Source organism: Carettochelys insculpta, chromosome 5, assembly GCF_033958435.1.
Source record: "Carettochelys insculpta isolate YL-2023 chromosome 5, ASM3395843v1, whole genome shotgun sequence".
NCBI classification, from domain to species: domain Eukaryota; kingdom Metazoa; phylum Chordata; order Testudines; family Carettochelyidae; genus Carettochelys; species Carettochelys insculpta.
The window spans coordinates 46,581,351-46,604,435 of NC_134141.1; the positions used below are offsets into that span (position 1 = coordinate 46,581,351).

The 23,085-nt window shown below is 43.6% G+C and overlaps 1 protein-coding gene across 1 annotated transcript in view; it reads right to left on the reverse strand.

The window, feature by feature from the left end:
• Positions 1–23,085, reverse strand: part of FBN2 (fibrillin 2) — a 314,667-nt gene that overhangs the window by 82,082 nt on the left and 209,500 nt on the right. Inside the window, exons 35-41 of the mRNA XM_074995040.1 lie at positions 19,123–19,245; positions 15,402–15,524; positions 14,813–14,974; positions 13,325–13,393; positions 11,804–11,929; positions 8,265–8,390; positions 6,636–6,788 (exon numbers count right to left, since the gene is read on the reverse strand). Of these exons, the coding sequence (XP_074851141.1) occupies positions 6,636–6,788; positions 8,265–8,390; positions 11,804–11,929; positions 13,325–13,393; positions 14,813–14,974; positions 15,402–15,524; positions 19,123–19,245 (882 nt within the window). The remainder of the gene's footprint in view (positions 1–6,635; positions 6,789–8,264; positions 8,391–11,803; positions 11,930–13,324; positions 13,394–14,812; positions 14,975–15,401; positions 15,525–19,122; positions 19,246–23,085) is intronic.

Here is a 23,085-nt window from a genome sequence, read left to right on the forward strand (position 1 = left end):
TGACTCAGCAGCTTGAGGCATATGCACACTGTAAAGATGGGAGACAGTAGCATCACCAGGATGAGAGCACGCAGATCCTGGAATCTTTGAAGCAGGAGAGTGGCCCTGTTAGAGCTAGTGTTTATGTGAGCCCAGATTAACTCTATGCACTGTATGGCTGAAGTGTGGACTTCTCATAGTTTATGTGGAAGACCAGGATGAGCAGGAGGTCTGTGGTGACCTTGAAAGCCCTTTTAGAAGACAATCATCCAGATGGTGGAAGATGATTACCGTGTGATGATGCAGGTGGGCAGCCATGACCTCTAGAGTCTTGGAGAACACCCTGAGCATGGTGGAGAGCCCAAATGGGAGGACACAGTATACAAAGTGGTGGGACCCCATCATAAAATGAAGGAAGTGCCTGTGCACCAGGTGGATTGTGATGTGGAAATTGGCATATTGTAGGTCAAGAGCCGAGAGCCAGTCGCTTCTGTCCAGCGCCAGAATAATGGTCATGACAGTCACCATCTTGAACCATCAATACAGAACACATTTGTTGAGCCTCCTGAGATCAAAGATGGGCCTCCACCTCCCGTTTTTTGTCTGGGTTAGGAAGTACATACAGTAGAACACTGTGTTGCGAAACTCCATGGGGACTGGTTCAATGGTGTCCAGACTGAGGAGGTGCTGTAACTCTTACTCAAGGATGGCTGGGGCAGAAAGATCTCTCAGGCTCCTGACCACACCCACAAAACTGTTGCTTAGGTTGCTGAGGGTAGGACACCATGGGCTGCTGGTGTGATTGTCGGTGAGGTCTTCGCCACTGGGACCTGTGCTGTTGGCGGGGTTCAAAGTGTTGTGGTTGCTGCTGAAACTGCCCCCGTCATCTCTGACAGGGAGAATACCGGGCCCACTTGAGTGTACATACCCAGCATGCACGGTATAGTGCAAGAATCCTTCACAGAGTGAACGACTTCATCTGTCTTCTCTGTGAACAGATGATGTTCTTTGAAGACCCTTCATTTTCTGCTGCAGGTTCATGGGGACCCCCGAGGACTGGAGCCACAACGTGCACCTCATGACCAAGGCGGAGGCCATGACCCTCTCCACTGTGTCCAGTATGTCCATGCAGACTGGAGTGCCATATGGGCAATGATGTGCCCTTTGTGTATTAATTCATAAGGGCTGGGCACTGCTGCTCAGTAAGGAGGGAACCAACTCCTGCACATTGGAGTAATTCGGCAAACACAGCTGTATAGTTTGTCACCATCAGAAGTAATGTGCCATAGGAATAAACTTTGCGCCCCATGGTGCCCCATTTCTTACTTGTCTCTTCCTGAGGTGTTGAATGAAACAGTTTAGTTTTGTTGCAGGTGGTGTATACTACTAATGAGATAAGCTGTGGATGGGTGAACGGAAACTCTGCATCCTTAGATGTCCCAAAGTACTATTTATCATCCCTCTTGTTAGTGGGAGGAATGGATGCTGGCATCTGCCAGATGACATTTGTAGGGTCCTTTATGACTTTGTCCATGGGCATCGCAATTCTGGAGGAGGAGGGAGGCTGCAAGGTGCAGAGAAGTCCATACTGTTTGACTGGCACGTCCTTCTCCTGAGCTTCGGCAACCCGCAGAAATAGCCCCTGGAAAGCCTGTGAGTCAACCATAGGGGAAGGTGAAGCCAAGAGCACTGCAATGTCTAGTGAAGAAGAGTGATGCAGCAGGGACCTATCTTCACCCTTAGAAAGGGAATCCTCAGTCCCAGAATGCTGTGACAGTGGATTCATCGCTGATGTGGTGGGCTATGGAAACATGAAGTGGTCCTTGGACACCATGGATGGTGCTGACAGAGCATGGGAGTGGGGCAACTGTGCCTGCCAAGGTGATCATTGAGGAACCAGTTTGTGTGGATACATGTAGTGGCATGGTTGTGGGTGAGCCATGGCAGGTGGCACGTCTTCAGAGGCGGAGTGTGTGGGACTGGAATGCTGCAACAAAAAGATACTCCTCCAATCAGAACCAATTCCTCCAGGGTAAGTCGTTTAGTCTCCAAGTCCTGCAAGAACCTTGAGTGTCTGGATGAACACAAGGATGGGGGCGACTCTGTGGACACACAAGCTGCGTCTACACGTGCACGCTACTTCGAAGTAGCGGCACCAACTTCGAAATAGCGCCCGTCGCGTCTACACGCGTCGGGCACTATTTCGAAGTTAACTTCGACGTTAGGCGGCAAGACGTCGAAGTCACTAACCTCATGAGGAGATAGGAATAGCCCCTACTTCGACGTTCAACGTCGAAGTAGGGACCATGTAGACGATCTGCGTCCCGCAACATCGAAATTGCCGGGTCCTCCATGGCGGCCATCAGCTGGGGGGTTGAGAGATGCTCTCTCTCCAGCCTCTGCGGGGCTCTATGGTCACCGTGGGCAGCAGCCCTTAGCCCAGGGCTTCTGGCTGCTTCTGCGGCAGCTGGGGATCTATGCTGCAGGCACAGGGTCTGCAACCAGTTGTCAGCTCTGTGGATCTTGTGTTGTTTAGTGCAACTGTGTCTGGGAGGGGCCCTTTAAGGGAGCGGCTGGCTGTTGAGTCCGCCCTGTGACCCTGTCTGCAGCTGTGCCTGGCATCCCTATTTCAATGTGTGCTACTTTGACGTGTAGACGTTCCCTCGCTGCGCCTATTTCGATGTTGGGCTGAGCAACGTCGAAGTTGAACATCGACGTTGCCGGCCCTGGAGGACGTGTAGACGTTATTCATCGAAATAGACTATTTCGATGTCGCAACATCGAAATAAGCTATTTCGATGTTGGCTGCACGTGTAGACGTAGCCACAGTGTGGTGAGCTGGGTGGCACTGGGGCTGGTGCCACGCACTCCCCAGGGGACAAGTCTTTATGGTGCTGTTTGGACACTGTGTCGTGTTCCAGTGCCAGGAGTTTTGGTGAAGCAGTGTCTTGGTGCCGCATGAAAATAAGGCAGTTCCTCAGACTTGGAGTTGCACCATGCCAAGTCTGGTGCCTTGTGCAAGCAGCATGGAGGCTTGGAGCTGTGCTGTGCTGCTTGCGCTCCGGGCCTGGCACTGAGGTTGGGGTCTTAGTTTCTGAGGACCTCTTATGCCCGGAGTAGAGGCAGCTGAAGCCAGCGGTGCTGACAGCGTCAGAGGCGCTGAATGCTGACAGCTCAGCTCTGAGTGTGCCCACTTTAAAGGTGCTGGCTTTGACTGTGCCGGGGATGTCATGGCAGTCTTTTGAACTGGCGTGGCTCATAAGGCCGGTGCCAGAAAGCAGGAATGAACCGGAGAAAGGTCCACCTTCATGGATGGGGTGCTGACTGAGGTGGAGGGACATGCAGAGTCCATACCCCTGTTCTCTTGTGCCAGTTTCTTGGTGGAGGGCCACTCCGAGGCTGGTGGTTGGAGGGACTTTTTGTATAGATAAGTCTTGAGCCTGTTGGCATGGTCCCTCCTGGCCCTCACAATGAGGCTGGAACAATGGGTGCAGCACGAGGTTTGGCGGCCCTCACCCAGACACTTGATGCAAAAGGCATGGCTGCTGGAGACCGGCATGGCTCCTCTGCACATTGTGCATCACTTCAAGCTTAGGGAACCACACATGGAGATGACACAGCAACTAATTCTAACACTAACTAAACTTTTTTTTTTTTAAATTATTTGAACTGCAAACGGGAGAGATAGAGAAAGAACAAATGCTAAACTAACTAACTAACTAAAAGCTTCTTTGTCTTTCTGAGAAAGAGTGAAACTCCACCTGCAGCTGAGGACCGTAGAGAAGGAACTGAGATAGCACAAGCAGGAGCTACTGCACATGTGCAGCATGGGAAACCACAGCTATAAAAGAATCTCAGAGCACCACAGTGAGGATGCACCAATATGCAGAGTGGAGCACCACGGGGATGCTACTTGAAGAAGAATCTTTGTTACCGAAATAAACTAAATAGTGAAACTATCTGTCAAACATAACATGAAAAATAAAGAGATTCAAAAAGAGAAGATGTGAGGGCTAAGCTCGTTGGGAGGAACAATATAGTTCTCATCTCAATAGAACATTCCTAATGGGTCACCTTAGCTGAAGCCAGCAAGCTGGGTATGATCAGTGCACCTTAACTTCTGCTTCTGTGATGTGCACCTTGCACCCAGATTCTAGAATACATGCATTATCATAACTAGCTATTCAGACGCTTACATTTGGAATGTACGCTGATACCCACCCCATATCACTTCCTTATTGGAGTAAGAAGTTCAGAAAAGTCAGGCAGGCAAAGTCATGAAGCAGACATATTTCATGTCTAAATATTTGTAGAATTGCCCAAGCAAAAAGAGAGATTTTAAAGAGAATTTAGGAACAGTGACTGAGAGGCTCTTATTTAACAGCATCACCCATAAATAGTCATTGTATGACATTCTGACTGCGTTTTTTATCAAGATGTTGTTATTGCATTACCGTAGTACATTGGGTTATTCCACCATAAATATTTTGTGGCTTTCTGTGACTGCAACATAGTATGTTTCTCTCCTAAATTTACTTTCATTTTGCACACCTGGTTGCTATAAGAAGAGCCCTTATCTTCATTCTCCCTATACCTGTTTACTGAAAAGAAGGGAACTGTTTCTCTTTTCAGTCCTGTTTTGCTTGTTCCTGGCTGCTCATAGAACACTGGTGATCCATTTGGCTTTTTCTCCCCAGCCACAAAGCAGATAAGGCAGAGCAAAAGGACCACTTCCATTCTGTGGACTCCATTAAGGATATAAGCAGCACTACCACTGCAGGTTGAGTATCATTGATTGAGAGGCAAAGCCAACTACATAATAAAAGGCATCTTTTGCTACACCAGTGATTATTTTGCTTCCTTCCTGCCTTCCCTCCCTCCCTCCCTGAGTTTCTATTACTACAGGTTTGATGATTTTCCTGTAGGTGGTATAATCCAGTAAGTCATTCCTTCCTCATTTGGAGTTTCAAACATTCAGTTCCACTTCTCCTGAAATCCCACGCACTGAGAAGAAAAAGTATTCTGATAGGGCTTTATCTTGCTAACAAATGCACTAAGGTCCTTCTATCTGATTACTAATTTTGCAGGGTGTGTATAAATTCATATCTGCTGATACATAGAGCAGACATATGACCAAGGCCACTTATTCATGCCATGTATTAGATATAAGTTACGCAGCTCCCAGGACTATCTGGCAAGGCTCTGAATAGCAGAGAGTCCTCCACCCCACACTTCCCTCACTCCCGTTCACAGAAATCTCATTGCTCAGCTTCTAATCACAAGGTAACTCTAGGCTCTTGACCTTCCAAGTGGAACAGACAGGGAGATGGAGATAACAGACTGTTAGATCTGTGATGGTGGGTCAATGTCTAAGAGGTAGGTTACACTCAACAAACTGTTAAAATGTAAACCAAGCAGGTGTGAGGCCCACAAGTGGAGGAATTTTCATTATGGTGTTCCTAACCTTTTCCATAGCTGAACCTATGATTGGGTGGAGACAAATACCACAGGAAGACCAACTCCTGCTGCAGAGTCTCTAAGTTAGGAGAGGAGCCAGCACGTCCCAGACCCGCAACAAATACACCCTGACGCTATTTTGACGGTGTGCAGGAGAACATCCCTCACCTCTGGACCATAGCAGTTCCACAGGTGGAGAAGGTGCCAGTCTCGCTGAGTTCTGCTAGTCTGTTAGAGTAGTGCCTCTGCTCTTGCAGCATGTCTTCCAAAAATCAAAGTATTGTCTGCCTCTTGGGCCACCTTAGTCACTGCCTGACCATCTCTCTTCCAAGCCTTCTGGGTGGTAATTTAACGCAGCAGCCTCATAAGTGAGAATTCCAAAGCTATCTACACAGCAGTGTAATGCATGGAAAAAGGCATGGCTCATGACAGGCTTTTTGGCATGTGCTCTGTGGGTTTTCATATTACAGTCTGTTATATAAACTTCTTTTAATTTCAATTATAATTGGCCCGAAACAGCACCTACACAAGTCTTTCAGTACTTTGGCAATTATTTAGGACACAATTAATCCAAAACTAACAAACCCATAGCAGTATGCTCCATTCTAATATAACACAAACTTGTGTGGTCTCCTAGCCCCCAGGCCAGATACACTGCTAGTGATCGAGGGGTGGGGTGAAATGCCATCTATGCCTTCCCAAACTCTTAGAGACAACTTTCCCAAGGAAGGTCAGATTCTGGTTTTACTGTCTGGCCTCCCTCCCAGTTGCAGACAATGGGAATATCTTAATTCCTGCAATGAGCTCCATAGGAATCTCCCTGGAAGAAGCGTCAGCCAGAGTGGATGGAGGTGTCTTAACACCCAGCTATTTTGGCCGTATCCACCACATTATCTGGGCAATGCTGACTGCCTTGAAGTTGGAGGGGAGTTTTACAGCTGCTTTGTGCCAACACCTTTTCTGTACCTTGTAAGACTTCCAACCATGGTCACTTGAGATCATAACAGCAAAATCCTGAACTGAATCTAGCCCATGAAAATTAAGTACTGTTGGTGGCAGCTAACATGAACAGCACTACTCTGCATTCCCTTTGGACAATGTCAGTGGTATGATGTTGACTGACGTTATCCCTAACAGATAAGACAGGAGCTAAGATGATGCAGTATTTAGAGTAACAGGATTGTCAGGGGAAGCCTTACCTGTTCCTGGGGTCGGACATGGCTCACAGGGTTTGTTCCAAGCTTTGCCAACATTGTATGTGCAGCAGCACATCCTCTTGGTCACGTTGAAGGGCAGTTCATTCTCACAGGAGGTTCCATTGTAGCTTCTGTAGCAAAAGCTCTTTCTCATATCTACATGGGAAATCACTCATAGTTACATAGCAACCGGAACAGGTTGGCTCCCCCCTTATAGGCTGGAGGACTACAGAATGAAAGATATCTGGGTTAAATTAGGTAATTCCCTATAAATGGGATCAAGTAACTGCAATGATGGAGGAAGTTCAGGAATCTGTGGCAGTCTCTCCATGAGCCAGGAAAGGCTCCTTTAGGGATGATCTGAGACCAGGCAGATGGGCCTGGTCTTACGAAGTGACTTGGTTTGGGGTTTTTGAGTTCTGATTTGCTTATTTTTGTTTACTTTGCATATGCAATCCAGTCACACCAAGCCATAGCATTCTTATCAATGATGTTCAAGACACAAACACTTCCAGGAAAAACTGTCATTTTGCAATTATCAACAATTGAGCATCATAGTCTGTGGCTGCCTATGGTGACATAGTGGATTCTCTCTAAAACACCACTGAAATTCTACTGCAGCACAGATTCCACATCCAACAGGAAACCAGTTCAGAAAGCTCCACTGATTTCAAGGTAAACCAAACATGAGATGATGGTGAATGGGGTCTAAGACGAGACAATTATTCATCACCCTCTCTGTAGACCACATATCCTCTACCATAAAATTTTATATTAATGAACCCAGTCCCCAAAGGAGGGTATTTTTGACCAAGAAAAAGTCTAGCAGAAATTTTATTTAACCATTCCAAAAGGGGAAACTAAGGCAGCCAACCTACAGTGTGACTCTAGATCATGAGGGGATGCACCAGAAGCAGTTTGCCCATTGCTGCAACCAGCGAAGTATTTCATCTGAAAGTCAACTACACACACTGGGATTCATGAATTTTGACTCAGACCCAAAAGTACAAGCAGCATACATGAATCAACTTAAACAAACTATATTGTATCCCTTTTCTTTTAGTGGCTTATATTTGCTCAAGCTGCACATTTCCATCTTCACTTCATCACCGATGCCTTCCAAGAGAGAAGAATTTCAAGGAAACTACAAAAACAAATGTACGTGTTCTTAAGATCCATTTCCTAGCAGACTCACAAGCCTGAAGTCAAACATACATATGAAAAATTATGTGTGAAAATGAAAAGCTATTTCTGACTTCTGTTAGAGAGCACATTTAAGTCATTTCATGTCAGCTATATGGTTCTTAGGGTTCTTTCTAGGTCTCTTTTTAGGGTTAACCGGGAAGCCTCACCTGGAATGGATGAAATTTACCATTTACAGTTAACCACTGGGGACTGGCTATCTGAGGTAACAGCTTTGCAATAAAGGTTAGAAAAGATGACCCCACACTCAAAACGTTAAAACATAGCAGTTGAAATCATTTAAGTTTAATACTCTAAAAAGGTACTTAAAAGAAGCTATCCTAAGATTTCAAACGTGGCCCTGTAGCACGGAAGATTTTAAGCAGCCAGACAGAGGTCCAAAGCCGCTCTGATCACTACAGCCGATCAGGTAAACAAAGTTTTACATACCCATACAATTGTGTCCTCCATTCACCTGCATATATTCAGGAGGACAGATGCAGGTGTAGTTCCCCAGAGTGTTGTAGCAGGTACCAGGGCCACAGACACCAGGATGTGCAACACACTCATCAATATCTAGAGAGAAAAGAAAAAGTACATTTCACAGATAAAAAAATCAAGTCCAAATAAATAATTTTGAGAAATAAGTCCTTATTAGACTACCCCAATGCAGCAAAGAAGAAGTATTTACAAAAACACCAGAGACATTGCTTGGCTTGAAATGTCTTATTCTTCTCCTAAATTTTTGATTTCCTCAAAACCCTGGAGTTCAATTCAGCACTTGTCAAGAATGGTTGAAGCTGAGCCACTTTTCTGATCCATCTACTCAACCAATGATGTGAGCAAGCCTTAGCATCTCATATACCTGCTCATTTCCACAGGACTTTCAGTGCATTTTTCCATGCCACCACTCACATGAAGCATTAATTCCCTATTGCGGTTCACCAGTCCCTAACCCTCTCTTCATTCAAATCTCTCCTTGAGATTCATTTCTACTATAGCACTCAACAGGACAAAAGAATCAATATTTACTGAAAACATTTTTTTAGAAATGTACATATATATGCTGAGTAACAACAAAATTGTGTTGCGGCAACCTTAGTTCTTACTTTAGCCCATGTTTTTTCCCTATTGTGAGTTACACTTCCTCCATTATCACATGACAGCTACATCAATATTGTGACCTCAGTAAGGTATGGATCTTATCTTTCTTTGTATTAGGTAAGCAGCGTAGCCTTTTCCTATCTACATCTGAAACAAGAGTTCTCATTACAAACCTAGTTATGCCCTTGCCTTTCACCAAAATGCAGCAAAGGAATGTTGGCCTCAGAATTGGCAGGCTAGGTAGGAAAGCTCTACTTCAATTTCCAAACAAATACGAAATTATTTGAAGAAGTGGTAACTGAATTATGGCACCTTAAAGTAGGAGTGACTACAACAATTAGTATTCTTCTTACTTTTTTGAAATTTGGTAGCAAAAATCCACCCAAAAAATAAAAAAGGAGAAAAATAAAACTTAATAGTTACTGAACTCACCAAACTGAAATTTACTATGGAAGAATAATATTTAGTTACTTAAACATTCATTTGCCAACTTACTAACATTAAATACTAACACCAAAATGGCTCCAATGAGTTTAATGTCACCAAACAACATATGCACTGATTTCAAAACAACGGGAAGTCTCTGGCCCATTGCCAGGCAAAGACAGACTTCAAAATGTAAGCCAGTTCCAAGAGAGAATTTTTTGAACACAACTGAAATTCATCAAATGTTACATAAAATTAGGTATATTTTAAAAGATTGTCACCCCCTAAACTAGTCTTTTAAATTGTATTTATTTGCACCAGATGCAGGCTTGAGAATAGAACATGGAAAACATTCAAAAGTTTACTGAATTAATTTATTCAGGGAAGGAATGTTTCTTGTTACGCTGCTCTCACTAGCTCACTATTTCCACCGACTGCCTTCTCCAATCCTGGACTTTCTGAAGCGCCCCCTTCCTGCAGACTTTAGGAAGTACAATGGAGAAGCAAGTGTGGGGACTGGGAAGAAAGAGATGGAAGGGAAACTGAAGAAGCAGTGGAGAGCAATGTAGAAGCGGGACATGAAAGGTGCTGGTAGAGTGGGGGATAGGGCTAAAAAATAAAGGGGCTCCATAGAACTAGATTAACACAGGATTGCTTATGTGTGGCAGCATAGTTGGGAGGGCAATAAGGCAACAGAACTGCTGACATTCCTCCTTCCTAGAGATTTGGACTGCGTCTACACTATGAGATAAATTCGGCATTTACTACATTTGAATTTTTAACCTGGCTCTTATGAATTTGGATTTAAGTGTCTACACACCTTCTGGAAATTTGAGCCACCATTTTTCTAAGTCAAGTTTCTGCATCCCCATTGCCTTGTCCAAGTTCGACCGTATGAGCAATGCATAGTGGGTATGAATCCAACAGCACCTTCACCCTGGTTGCTTGTGGGTGTTTCATGCCAGAATCCCAGAATTCAGCGCACCAGTAACCGCAGGAAAACGAACTGGAGATCGCACCATTTTCTCCAGCATATTCTACGGCACAGCGCTAGCGCAAGCATGGATCCCCAATTGTTTCACATCATTGCACACAGCGTTGTGGCAACTTCCTGTACCATCGTGCAATTTTGCTTTCTATTACAAAGCGCAGTGATGGTTCAGTATGATGATGGCACCCTTTATATTTGCACGCCTGGGTGCTGATAAATTCAAATTCAAATTCAATCAAAAATTCATATGCCTCCTGTGACTTTCTTCCTGTGCACCTGGATGGAGAGCAGTGGAGAAGGAAGCAGCCATACTTGGTGGGTAACTGCATAGTTTTATGGGATATATATGGGACACTTCTGGAGGCTAATAAATTCAATTTAAAGACATGGTACTTTCACACTGGCCTTTATTTGAGATTTTAAATTAGAACTTGAGGCTCCACCCATCTGGTTCTGATGATGATATGATTTCAATATTATCTCAATATTAGTGCGCACTAAATCGAGCTAATGGTATTTACAGTGAAGACAGTAACCTGATACAATCAAGCTAACAGCCTTAAATTCAAATTTATCTTGTAGTGTAGATGCAGCCTTAGTCTGGAGACACTTTCTAAGTCGTAATGCCTACCAGCCCATTGAAACTGGGGCTGGAAAGCCTTAGACATTGTGTTGAGGCCCTAAAATCTCCCTCACCCTAAGGATCCTTCTCAGGCTCATCTCACTTTGTAAGCATAAATAGGCTTCCACCTGTTTTACAAACCTGAATGTCTTAACTGGGTGAAGGGCAACAGCTCTGTTTAGACCTCTCTCAGTGATGGGATTCCTAATATCTTCAGAGGTAGGAGGGAGATTTGGGATAGGAGGGGGATCACAATGAAGGTGAATAACCAGAAATAAGCTATCCCAAGATTCTGCGGGGGTAGGTTTAGAGTTCATAAAGACCTGACAAGCTCCCTATACATTCGCAGGGCCGGTGGCTTAGGGAACCTAGAATATATCTCATAAGATTTGTCAAGGTTTGATGCACCTACTCAAAGAGTCTTACTCTTGTACACTACCTACTATCTACAGGAAAGGGGTCATGGACCAAAGTATGAAAGAGAGCCAAGGAGCAGCACACTGACTTGAGATTGGGTAGCAACAGCTCTGAGAGCTTCCAGCTCTCAGATCAACCCAAGCATGAACTACCTGAACCGTCCCACTTGGTGGAAGTAAAATGAAGTTGCACATACATGTTGTCCTTGGTAGTGGAGCATGTAGGCCAAGGTCAGTACCTCAAATGCTGTATGGTCATATATGCAAGCAAGAGATGGCCACCACTAGACTGCACAGAAAATAAGTCTGCAATCTGCTACTCTGCACGCATGAAATTTTCTGTAACTAGAGAAAACTGGTAACTCAGAAAGGCCAAAATATTTGCAAATGACCATGCATTGGTGTGGGAAAAGGTATTGCAAAATTTCACCTTCACAGATGCGTGTTTCTTCACTGAGGTAGTAGCCTTGTGGACATTCACACTGGAAGCTACCAAAAGTATTTATGCAATTTCCACCTTGACACAGACCTGGCAACTCCTGGCATTCATCAATATCTGTAAGGAGAGAACAAGGCCATGTTTTTACCCTGAAATGTAGAAAAACATGAAATTTTAACCATTCCCTTAGAACGTTACTAATTAATACCTGTTAAATTTCACATGCATGGCTGTGTCTACACTAGAGAGTTTTGTCCACAGAAGGGGCCTCTACACATGTAAAACACTCTGTGGACAGAACTCTGCATTTGCCTCTACAGTATTATGCCTCAAATTTTTGAGGCATAACAATCTGTCGACAGAGGGGACTTCTGGTTGCCGAGCAGCCCTCTTTGAAGAGCTGCCATTCTGCTTTCTGGTACCAGAGGGCAGTGCAGTCTGGCAGCTGTCTGTCGACAGAGCAAGGTGTATGTAGAGGTAATCTGTCGACAGAGATTCTGTTCAGATTTCCCTGTTGATAGTAACTTCTGTCAACAGATGCTTCTAATGTAGACAGTTTGGCTGTGGCCCCACTTGGCCAAAACTTCAAAATGGCCACACAAATGGCCATTTCGAAGATTACTAATGAGGTGCTGAACTGAATATTCAGTGCCTCATTAGCATTAGGACGCTTTCATCTGTGGCGCTTCGAAAGCGCCGCTTTCAAATGCACGCGGCTTGGCGCAGCTACACAGGGGTCCTTTTAGAAAGGACCCCACACATTTCAAAATCTCCTTATGCCTCTCAGCTGAGGGGAATAAGGTGATTTCAAAATGCTCAGGGTCCTTTCGAAAAGGACCCCTATGTAGCCACGCTGAGCCGTGCACGTTCGAAAGCAGTGCTTATGAAGCACCGTGGCTAAAAGCGTCCTATTGCTAATGAGGCGCTGAATATTCAATTCAGCGCCTCATTAGTAATCTTCAAAATGACAATTTACATGGCCATGTAGAAGTTTTGGCCAAGTGGGGCCACAGCCTTTGTTTTCAAAGGGAAGGGGAATGTGATTATTCCCCCATATACTGTAGCACATTTTCAGCATGATGAATTTAAGGAGTTCAGCTTCCATGATAGTTTATGTGAGTTTGGTATCTAACACCTCATTGCTGCTTGCTGGAAATGCATGAGAAATTCACTGAGACAAGACTAACTCAGTGATAGATGTTTGCAGAAATATTAACCTTCTATTGATTAAACTATAATTTTTGTAAGTCTCCTCATAATTTGGGGAACACATGTTGAACAAATGAGGTGCACAAAATACATGAAAACCTATACAACACCAAATTTGCTTACTTAGATGGGTTAAGTATCCTTATTAGATAACTGCTCACCCAAGCACCAGTTTGAATTTGCCACTCTGGCATTATGCATGGTAAGTGGTTTCTGATGCAATGAAACTGAACACCTTTTTTTCCCCGAGTCTCTTGAAAATGAGATTGCAACTGGAATAGCCAATATTCAGGAAGCACTCACCTTCTAAAATAATAGTGATGGGATTTGGTCTGAATCCTTCACCCCCTGGACACAGAGTATTATATTCCGCTGGGGGGAAAAATATTACTGATTTGTAGAATAAAACATTGGTGTAAAGAAATATATACATATAGGTACAGGTATAGACACAGCTATAGATTCACACCATTTATAATTTCACTTGATATTTTAATATCATTATTATTTACTACCTGTATTACAGTAGCACCAAGAAGCCGCAGTCAAAGAACAAGACCCCACTGTGCAAGGCACTGTACAAACACAAGCAAAAATATATTGTCCCTATCCCTTGTTGCTAATCTCTTGTAACCTAACAGCATCCTCACCTGCAAAGACTATGTATATGTCTACACTTATGGGAAGACCACTTATGGGAAGATCAATGCATTCGTGGTTGATCTTTCGGGGTTTGATTTAGCCTGCCTAATGGGGACACACTAAAATCAAACTCTCATGGCACTGGCACTGACCCTGGTACTCCTAGCAGTTGTGAGGAGAACGGAAGTCAGCAGGAAAGTTTCTCCCACCAACCTCACATTGTGTGAAATCAATTTTACATAAGTTGACTCCAGCTACACAATTCTGATAGCTACACAATTCTCGTAGCTCTATTTGCGTACCTAAAATCAATTTTACCTCCTACCATAGGCCTGGCCCTACACGCTACAAATAGTGCCACTGATTTCATTGGACTAAACACAATATACAAGAATATGCATAACAATGGTAACTATGCACACGAGACCTTAATTAGACTGTTAGCTCCTGTGGGTAAAGATGGTGTCTTCTTTGCATAACGCTTAATATAAAGTGTTTCCCATCTTAGCTAGAGGCCAATTATTGCTGTACAAAAGAGATGGCTATTAAAATTAGACTGTATACTGTAACTTAACAAAACAATAATGTTTGGTACTGATATTGAACTATTTGTACATAAAATCTCAAGTGCTTTCATAGGTGAGTAGCATTTGTCAAAATTAGTGAGGCATTTTTGAAAATTTTACCTAGTGATGTCACCTTATAAAACACTTGGGAGTTATCTAAATAAGAGGTATAACGTAAATACCAACCAACTTCTTACCCACAAAAATGCAGTTAATAGGTATCTTTTTAAAGGGCATCTGAGTATGAAAAAGTCACTTAGGCAAGTTTGAAAATCCTATCCATTTTCTCCATTTTTGCAAGTGAAAGTGAGAAACAGAAGAAGAGAAGTGATTTGCCAGAGGTCAGCCAGTGAGGGATTGATTCTGATCCCGTTGACCTACGTGGTAACAGAATCTAAATCAATGGTAGAGCTGAGAACAACTCAGGTTGGTGGATTCCCAGGTCTGTGGCCAGTACTTCACCTTTAAAAATAAGACAAAGATCTCCTACAGTAAGGCCGAGGGGTTACAAAGTAATTTGCCAGGTATTTTTATAGTCTCTTCACATTTGCACCTTTTGTAAGAAAATTTAAAAAGTTCTTACTGCTGTTTACAGGGGGACAAGTCTCACATGGGTTCCCCCAGGCCTTCCCCAAAGAGCAGCAGCATGAGGAGCGACTGACTCCAACGCCAATTTCAGTGTTGCAAGAGAGGCTCCCATCTCCTCGGGGTCCATATTTCAGGTAACAATTGCCAACACGATTATCTACACGTAAAACACGATAGTTATGCTTTCCAGTCTGAATGAATGAGCCATCAAACAATAGTGTTATTGCTTTGCTACTCATGGATGGGAGGCCAATGGTGCTGTATTCTTCTGAATTACTGGTAAGGTAAAAAACGTTAATGCACGTTTATTCAGAGGCATCAAGAGAAATGACAAGGTGGTGGCCAACACAGTTTCTTCTTAAAGTATTTACGGACCAGTTAAATTGTATGCATGTTTTCAAAGTGCACAGCGTATACTGGTATAACATTCATAGTATTTTAATACGAAAAACAGAAAATTTACCACAGTTTTCTCTTTTGTTACTACCACCCCCCACTTCCCTCCTGGCCCTGTCTTTAGCAATCATCTAGTATCAGTATTTGCTATCTATGGTCCATACTTACTTGAAATCATTTTCACTTACCTACACAACCTACTCCAGTTGGGTTCAGCTGGAAATCTGGTGGGCAGTTACACTCATACCTCCCAGGAGTATTCACACAGAGACCATTAACGCAGTTAATAGGATCAGCACACTCATCGATATCTAAAATGGGAAAGGCACATTTGTAAATCTGTTGATTTAATGGATTAATAACAATAAAAAAGGAATCACTTGGTACTTTCTGGGGAGCTATATGAGGATCTGATTCCTGTGAGAGAAAGTTAACCCTCACACCTTGCTTAAATTATGGAAAAATATTTAACCCCTTACAATAGGCATCATCGCTTCTTTTTCTAACCTCACTTAAAATTGAAGTTTTTAAGTGTTTTGCTGCAAATAAATGCAGTCTGGTTCTTTCCCCTTCACCTAATCCCACCTGTAACAAAACACATTTTACCTGCTCCTGCTATTATGGCAGCAGGTCCTGCAGGTTCCACAGGATCCCATTCCCACTGCAGGGCTCTACTGTACAGCAGTTTGTCCAGCAGAGGGCAGATTTCTGTCACAGGACATAATGCAGCTTTAATTAACCAGCTGACTTGAGCTGCTGCTACCCTATCACTCTCGCATCGAAAGTGCCATGGTAATGAGGTAATTCAAAGCAGGCTAATGGGGCGCTAACATGCATATTCAGAGCCTCATTAGTATAATTGCAGTCACACAAATTTTGAAGTGCAGACTTTGAATTGCAGATTGACAGTGAAGATGGGGGCAGCTTAAAATAAGTGTCCCACTTCGACATTCCCTTACTCCTATCTAGTTCTGTGGGAGTAAGGGAATGTCGAAGTGGGGCGCTTATTTTGAAGCTGCCTCCAACTTCACTGTCAATCTGCAATGCGAAGTCTGAACTTTGAAATTCTCACGGCTGCCATTATGCTAATGAGGTGCTGAATATGCATGTTAGTGCCTCATTAGCCTACTTTGAATTGCCTCATTACCATGGCACTTTCCACGGCAGACTGATAATGTAGCAGCCCTGGTTAACTGAAGACTGGATATGAGGGTATATTATACTGAGCACTGACTAAATAAAGAAATGCTGGAAGTCCCAAAGTGTTCAGAAAATTACAATGTTTTAAATGAGTTCTTTAATTATAAAGCTCATCAAAATAATATTTTACATATTAGCAGCACATTTGAGAAATTCACATAAAGAGTTTTGTGCCTTTATACCCTATATTCTTTATGAAAACATGCTTGTGAGATGGATATGACATAAGGAATATATACTTTATGCAAAATGGTCCATTGTTAGATGATATTGGAAAGTTTCTGATTTACTAAACATGATTGTCCTATTTGAATGTATGTATAACTTTTGTACCTGAAACAAGAAATATTGAGCATGTATCTGCATTCCAACTATCAAACTTCAGGCGACACCCACTGCTGACACATCAGGGATTACAACAGAAAAGCCAGGCAGTGCTGGCTGATCAGTGAGGACAGAGGCCTATGAAAAGGCTAGGCCTTCCTTCAAACTGCTACTGAGTCCTGGATGTTGATCTGGTCACCTGATAGTAAACTGCTTCCCAAACTACTGAATTGTTCCACTGGGCGGTGGGAGATTCAAAGAATTTCTGTCTTACGGGAATTCTGTATATGTATGTGTTGGGGGAGGGAGGGAGGGACGGACACCGGTGTCTTCAATTTGCTTCACCTCCACTGCAGCATCCAAGGAGATACTTGAAAACATCTGTAAGCAAAAGGACTAAAGCTGAGGGGGAAGGGTGAGAATGGCTGGAACTAGGCTAAAAGATACTTGGACTGTGAAGGGCGCTCCTAAAACCATATCTGAGGTGAGCATTACTTGTAACCAGTTTCTCTAGTGAATCTAACTTGGTCTGCATGCTTTGTATTATTTTCTTAGTCATCTGATTTGCTCTGTTTGCTGTTTCTTTAATCACTTCACATACACCTTTTCATAGTTAATAAACTTATTTCTGGTTTATAATACAACCCAGTTCATGAATTTTCTAATGGGGGCTGTGGGGCTGAGGACAGAAAGAGCTGCACAGCTTCCTGAACATTGAGGGAGGAAGCTAATTTGACATAACTTTGGGTTTGTACTCAAAGGCAAGTCGATAGTTAGGTGACATGATAAATCCCTGAAACTGAGTCCTCCCAGAACTGATCTCAGTATCGGTAGCATTCTGCAGCTGGGTGTGGCCTTGCCTTTGTGTACGCTGGAGGAGGTTTACATGCTGGGCACAGCAAGATGAGGTTAAATGATGCCTAGGCTGGCACAAAAGGTGGGCTCGGTGGCATCTTCAGCATATCAGGTGGTATTGCAAGGGGTCCACGCCACCACAACTGTATCACAGATATTTATATGATCAGCAAACAATAATAATTGAGGCAATCCAAGAAAATGGCAGGTCAAATAAAATGAATGAGACAGTGTCCACCCTTACTTGAAGCATCTCAGTTGTGTGGCACCTAACATGACAATGTGTGAATTATACTGCTCTAACCGAATGATTGTCTGCTGTGCACAATGTGGAAAGCTTTCCACACACACTAATTTGTACCATTGCAACACCTTCTATAACACACATTGGCCATGTCCACACGGAGCTGCTCTCTCAGCAGCTCCATGCTAATGAGCAGCCTCGCAATTGCAAATGGCTTCTCATTAGCACACTTGCATGGCTAATTAGCATAGCCACGTAAGATTTCGCTGTGGGCAGAGGGTGGTGCTGGCAGTAAACATGCCGTGTGGACTTGATTCTGCTGGCTACACCCTGCCCCCCCGTCACCAGTCCCCTTATCCCTGTCTTGCTGAGCCAGGCACGTTAGCCTCCTCCAGTTTTTCAGGGATAAGGGACTGGTGACAGAAGGGGGTTTAGCATGAGTGAGAGGTCTCTTTTTTCCCCCCACTTATCAGTTTGTGGTCATGTGCGTGAGAGTTTTGGTTTTTTTTTTTCTTTTTTTTCTTCTCACTTGCATCATTCAGGCCCTGTTCGAAAGAAGACCCCCCACATCTGACAAACTATTTACATTGTATCTGACTAAACTGGAACATGTTCAAATTTACATCCATAAAGCATCATGCACATTTATAGAATGATGCTCCAGACTCATTAATACTGAACATTTTCAAAATGTTAACTTCCTTAGCGCACATTTGTCAACATTTGGCATTTACCAGACAGAGAACCAGTACCAAACTGAAAGGAGGATTGCTGAAGTGGCCCAAACCAGGACTGAGGGACATTACCAGGGATATTTTGTGAATATTTATAATATTCCAGTTAGTATCTTAACAAATTTTATATGAATACTTAAGAACAACCAAGTTCCTATTCTAGTTCTTATTAAAAATAGCTACATGCATGAATGTGCACTCACATGTGCATGCACAAATGAAAGTTTACACCTCCCTGCTCATAAAAAAAAAAATCTGTTTGGGAAGCGTACGTAGGTTAAAGGAAAGGGTGACTGCAAGTTTGGAATATAGATGAAACCTTGGAGAAATGAATGTTTTGTATTTGTTTTCTTAAATATCTTTGATCTTGAATCTTTTAACTGTATTTAGTTCAAAAGGAATTTAAAATAGTTTAAAATGTACCCATTTAGTCATCAACTGATTTTACAATGTTCAAGCGGCAGGGCAGGAGAATGGGAAGACAGATGGACTGGTATATTAAACATGTCTTTGAAAGACCTGCCACATTTTTATGTAGAATCGGAACTGTACCTGTACAGTTTCCTCCTGTTCTATCCAGTTCATAGCCATCATCGCAGATACAGTGAAACATGCCTGGTAAGTTATTGCAAGTACCAAAAACACAAATGTTCTGAAAGGTGCATTCATCAATATCTGAGGAACAGATGAAGAGCAATTAGTTACAATTCATTATAATAATAGTGCCCAGTATTGTAAGAACTAAAAACACCCAAAAACCCCATATACCACCAACAAAACTTCTGAAAAATCACGTGCGTGTTTTCTACACTTTAATTATTTCTGTGCAGAAAGTTAAGCACAGGAATTTTTGAGGAGTAGCTTTAAAGACACCTCATCACTTTTCCCTGTGATGTATAATCTTCAGATGTAATGTAAATGTTTGCTATTTCTGTTTGCCAAGAAAAGCTGTGCTATTAGGAACGACTCCCCTGGATTCCTAATTAAAAACAAATCTTTAAAATCAAAATACTATTAAATGGCTCTTTAGAAATGGAAAAAAAAATAAAAAGAAAAGCACGTCATTAAGCAACTGCAAATTATAGGGACTGATCACTTGCCGTGTTCCTAGTTTCCAGCATGTGCATAAGCGAATGTATAAGATTCACTAAACTTCCCCTTTAAAGAACACAAAGTACTTCAAATCTAAAAGCAGTAAGCTGGCCACTCCCTGGTTGCTGTGTGATCCCCTCATAGTGTTCCCATCTTCCCAGAGACACTATGGATACGCCTACACAGGAGTTAGCTAGACACTGGAGGCTGGCCTGTGCCAGCTGATTCAGGCTCATGGGTTTCAGGGTGCAAGGACGTTTCATTGCTACACGCACTTCTGGGCTTAGCCTGGAGCCCAAGCTCTGGGACTCTTCCACCTCATGGGCTCCAGGCATAGACCAAAAATCTACACCGCAGCAAAGTATTCCTTCTGCCTTAGTCCCGCAAGCTGGAGTCAGCCAGCATGGACCATGGGTATCCAGCACAATGTGGTCATAGCCTATAAGGGCAAACTGGAGATATGGATGTAGATCCCACCTAATTTCATAAACACCTGGAAAATGGAGAAGGCAAATTAAAGAGAGTAAACACTATTTTGCTATACCTGCACAGGGGCATCAGGACAAATAAAAATTGCCATTTAAAAATAAAAATAAAGTTAGCTTTAATTAAATACAGGTTTATATTTTATAATAAACCTATGTAAAATTAAAGTTGAAATTGACAACCTATTTTAAAGACCAACTTGAGCACAATATTTTAAAACAATTTGAACTGAATACAAAGATAACATTCAGTGGCACATTTTCTGCCAAGTTCTAAAGAAAGTAAATGGTTGAATGGTGGAAGTCACTCACTAAACATGTGGCTCCAGAATTTGCTGATGTGCTAAATGAGTTTTTGACAGAAATAACCTCTTCTGCAGACTGAGAAAGAATATTTTCTTAATTTCAGTTTATTCAAGTATTTCATTAAAAAAGTGAATAAATCAACTTGAAGTTTGAAAAGTGCGAAAAAAAGAAGTTACCCACCTTCATGCAGCAATGATGATTCTTTGAGATGTGTCCCCACGGGTGCTCCACCTTAGGTGTCAGGTTTGCCCTGGTGCCACAGCTCGGAGTTCTAGATAGCTGTTTTCAGCCAGGTCATGCACTCATGGGCTCCGAAACACTGTTTCATGCTCTTTCTATCACGAGCACGGTCCAGTCTCAGCCAGTTCCTCAAAACTGCTTCAAATCTGAAACAGAAAAGCACAGAGAAGAATCCGAAGTGGGGAGGAAGGGTGGGTGGCAGAGCACCCACGGGGACACATCTTGAAGAATCACTGTTACTGCACCAAGGTGAGTAACTTCTTTTTCTTCTTCAAGTGTCCCCATGGGTGCTCCACCTTAGGTGACTGAGTAGCAGTATTCGCCCTCGAATAAACAGGGAGGCGGGTATCGTATTCAAGTTTTGTCCAGGACAGAGAGCACCATTGTGGACAAGAGATGAAATAACCCCAAGGCACTATTTCCAACACCCATATGTCTGTTGTTACGCTGAACCATTGGTCAAGATATGCTCGCAAGTGGTACAAGAACAATTTTGGGTAAGGAGATGTGGCCATCCTCTTGATGGGAGTGCAGCTCTTGATGACAGCATCAAACTTGCTGCCTCATTTGTTGCTGTTGTTGGCCACAAGGCTGGTTGTTCCTATGCCTCAGGGGTCTCTGAGGAGGCCTGGCCTGATCATATTGGCTTGGCTGGTACTGCTTCTGGCACAGCTGGGAGTACCTCCTTTGATACAGCCCAAACCGCCTGCATCTAAATGGCAACGTGTACTTACTCAGAGTTCTGATGGCAGTACGGGAGCCCTTGCTGGAGTGTAGCACCATATCAGTAGGCTTGGTGAAAAGTTGTTTGTTGAAGGCAGGTCCTCTGCTTTACTCTGGAGCTCTCTGAGGATGCCCAAAGTTTGAAGCCAAGACGCCCTCCTCATACCTACAGCCGGGGCCATAGATCAAGCTTCTGTGTCAGCCACATCGAGGACAATCTGGACGCTGGTCCTGGAAGCAGCATAGCCTTCCTGGATGACAACTTTCAGCAATGCCTTCTTAGTGTCAGGTAAGTACTCCATTAGTGATGTTAGCTTGAAGTAATTGTCAAAGCTGTGGTTTGACAGATGTGCTGCATAATTGGCCATACGTAACAGAAGTGTGGAAGAATAAATCTTCTGGCCAAAGTAGTCAAGATGCTGACAGTCCTTATCAGTACATTTGTACTGATGTGCTTTAGCTCCCTGCTGACAGGACTCCACCACCAGCAAGTTCGGCTGAGGGTGGGCGAATAAATACTCCATACCCGCAGAAGGGATGAAGTATTTCTTATCTGCTCTTTTGTTAGTAGCAGGAGCAGAAGCTGGCATCTGCCATATGTTGTCAGCTGCTTCCACAATGGCCTCACACAAGGACATAGCTATCTTTGAGGAAATGGAGGGGGGGGCAGGGCTCAGGTTCTTTAACAGGTCTTGTTTCCTCTCTTTGATTCTTGCCAGTTTAACAGCTTGCGTGCTGGCAACTCTACAGAATAAGTACTGAAACTCCCTGAGATCATCGGGGGAGATGTATCACCAGGAATAATGGCCTTGTCAGGTGAAGATGAAAACAGATCAGTTGGTGATGACGGCCTAGGAGGGGCGCTGGTGTCAGAAAAGTGGACCCCCTCTTCCCGAGACTGATGTGGCGGAGATGGAGGCAGAGGCTCCAATGGTGGCTGAGGTACAGGAGAGGGGCTGGGAGACCAGGATGCCACAGAGCACCTTTCTGGTGACTCCCATCATTCCTGCACATCCCATTCTTGATGATAGCATGTCTCACAGTCCCAGGATCTACCACAGCAATGATGGCAATGATGCCTCCTCAGCAAATAGCATCTGTATGGGGAGTGGTACCTATAGCCATGTCTGCGTGAAGAGTAAGACTGTGAGCAAATGGACAAGGGAGGTGGCAATATGGAGGGGCGGCTACTCTGGCGCCTCTGTAATTTGACCTCATGCAAGAAAGGAGAATGTGGCTTTAAAAATGGTGACAGTAACCTCAATCTGTGACGAGGTGATGAGGGATGCAGGAATGGTGATGGAATTGAACGCCATCTTGAGGATAGCTGCAAGGTCACAGAAACAGGTGGTGACAACAAGCGGTACGGTGAAGGCTCAGGAGTTCACCTATGCCTCATCTTAGACTTAGGCTTAATGTGCTTAGAGTCTGCATCTGCAGTTTTAGTTAGGTCCTTAGCAGACTGAGACAGCTGGTATCAGGGCCGTCAGTGCTGAAGAATCACGGCCAGGTGCAGGTACATTTGGTGCCAATGAGGTTGGTGCTGCACGAGTCACTGCCATACAAGTTGGTGCTGCCGGCACCGGTGCTGTGTGGGTCGATGTCTTGGTCAGTGCCAGCACCTCCAGTGCTACTGGACTCAGGGCTGTCAGTGCCAAACGTTGTGGCA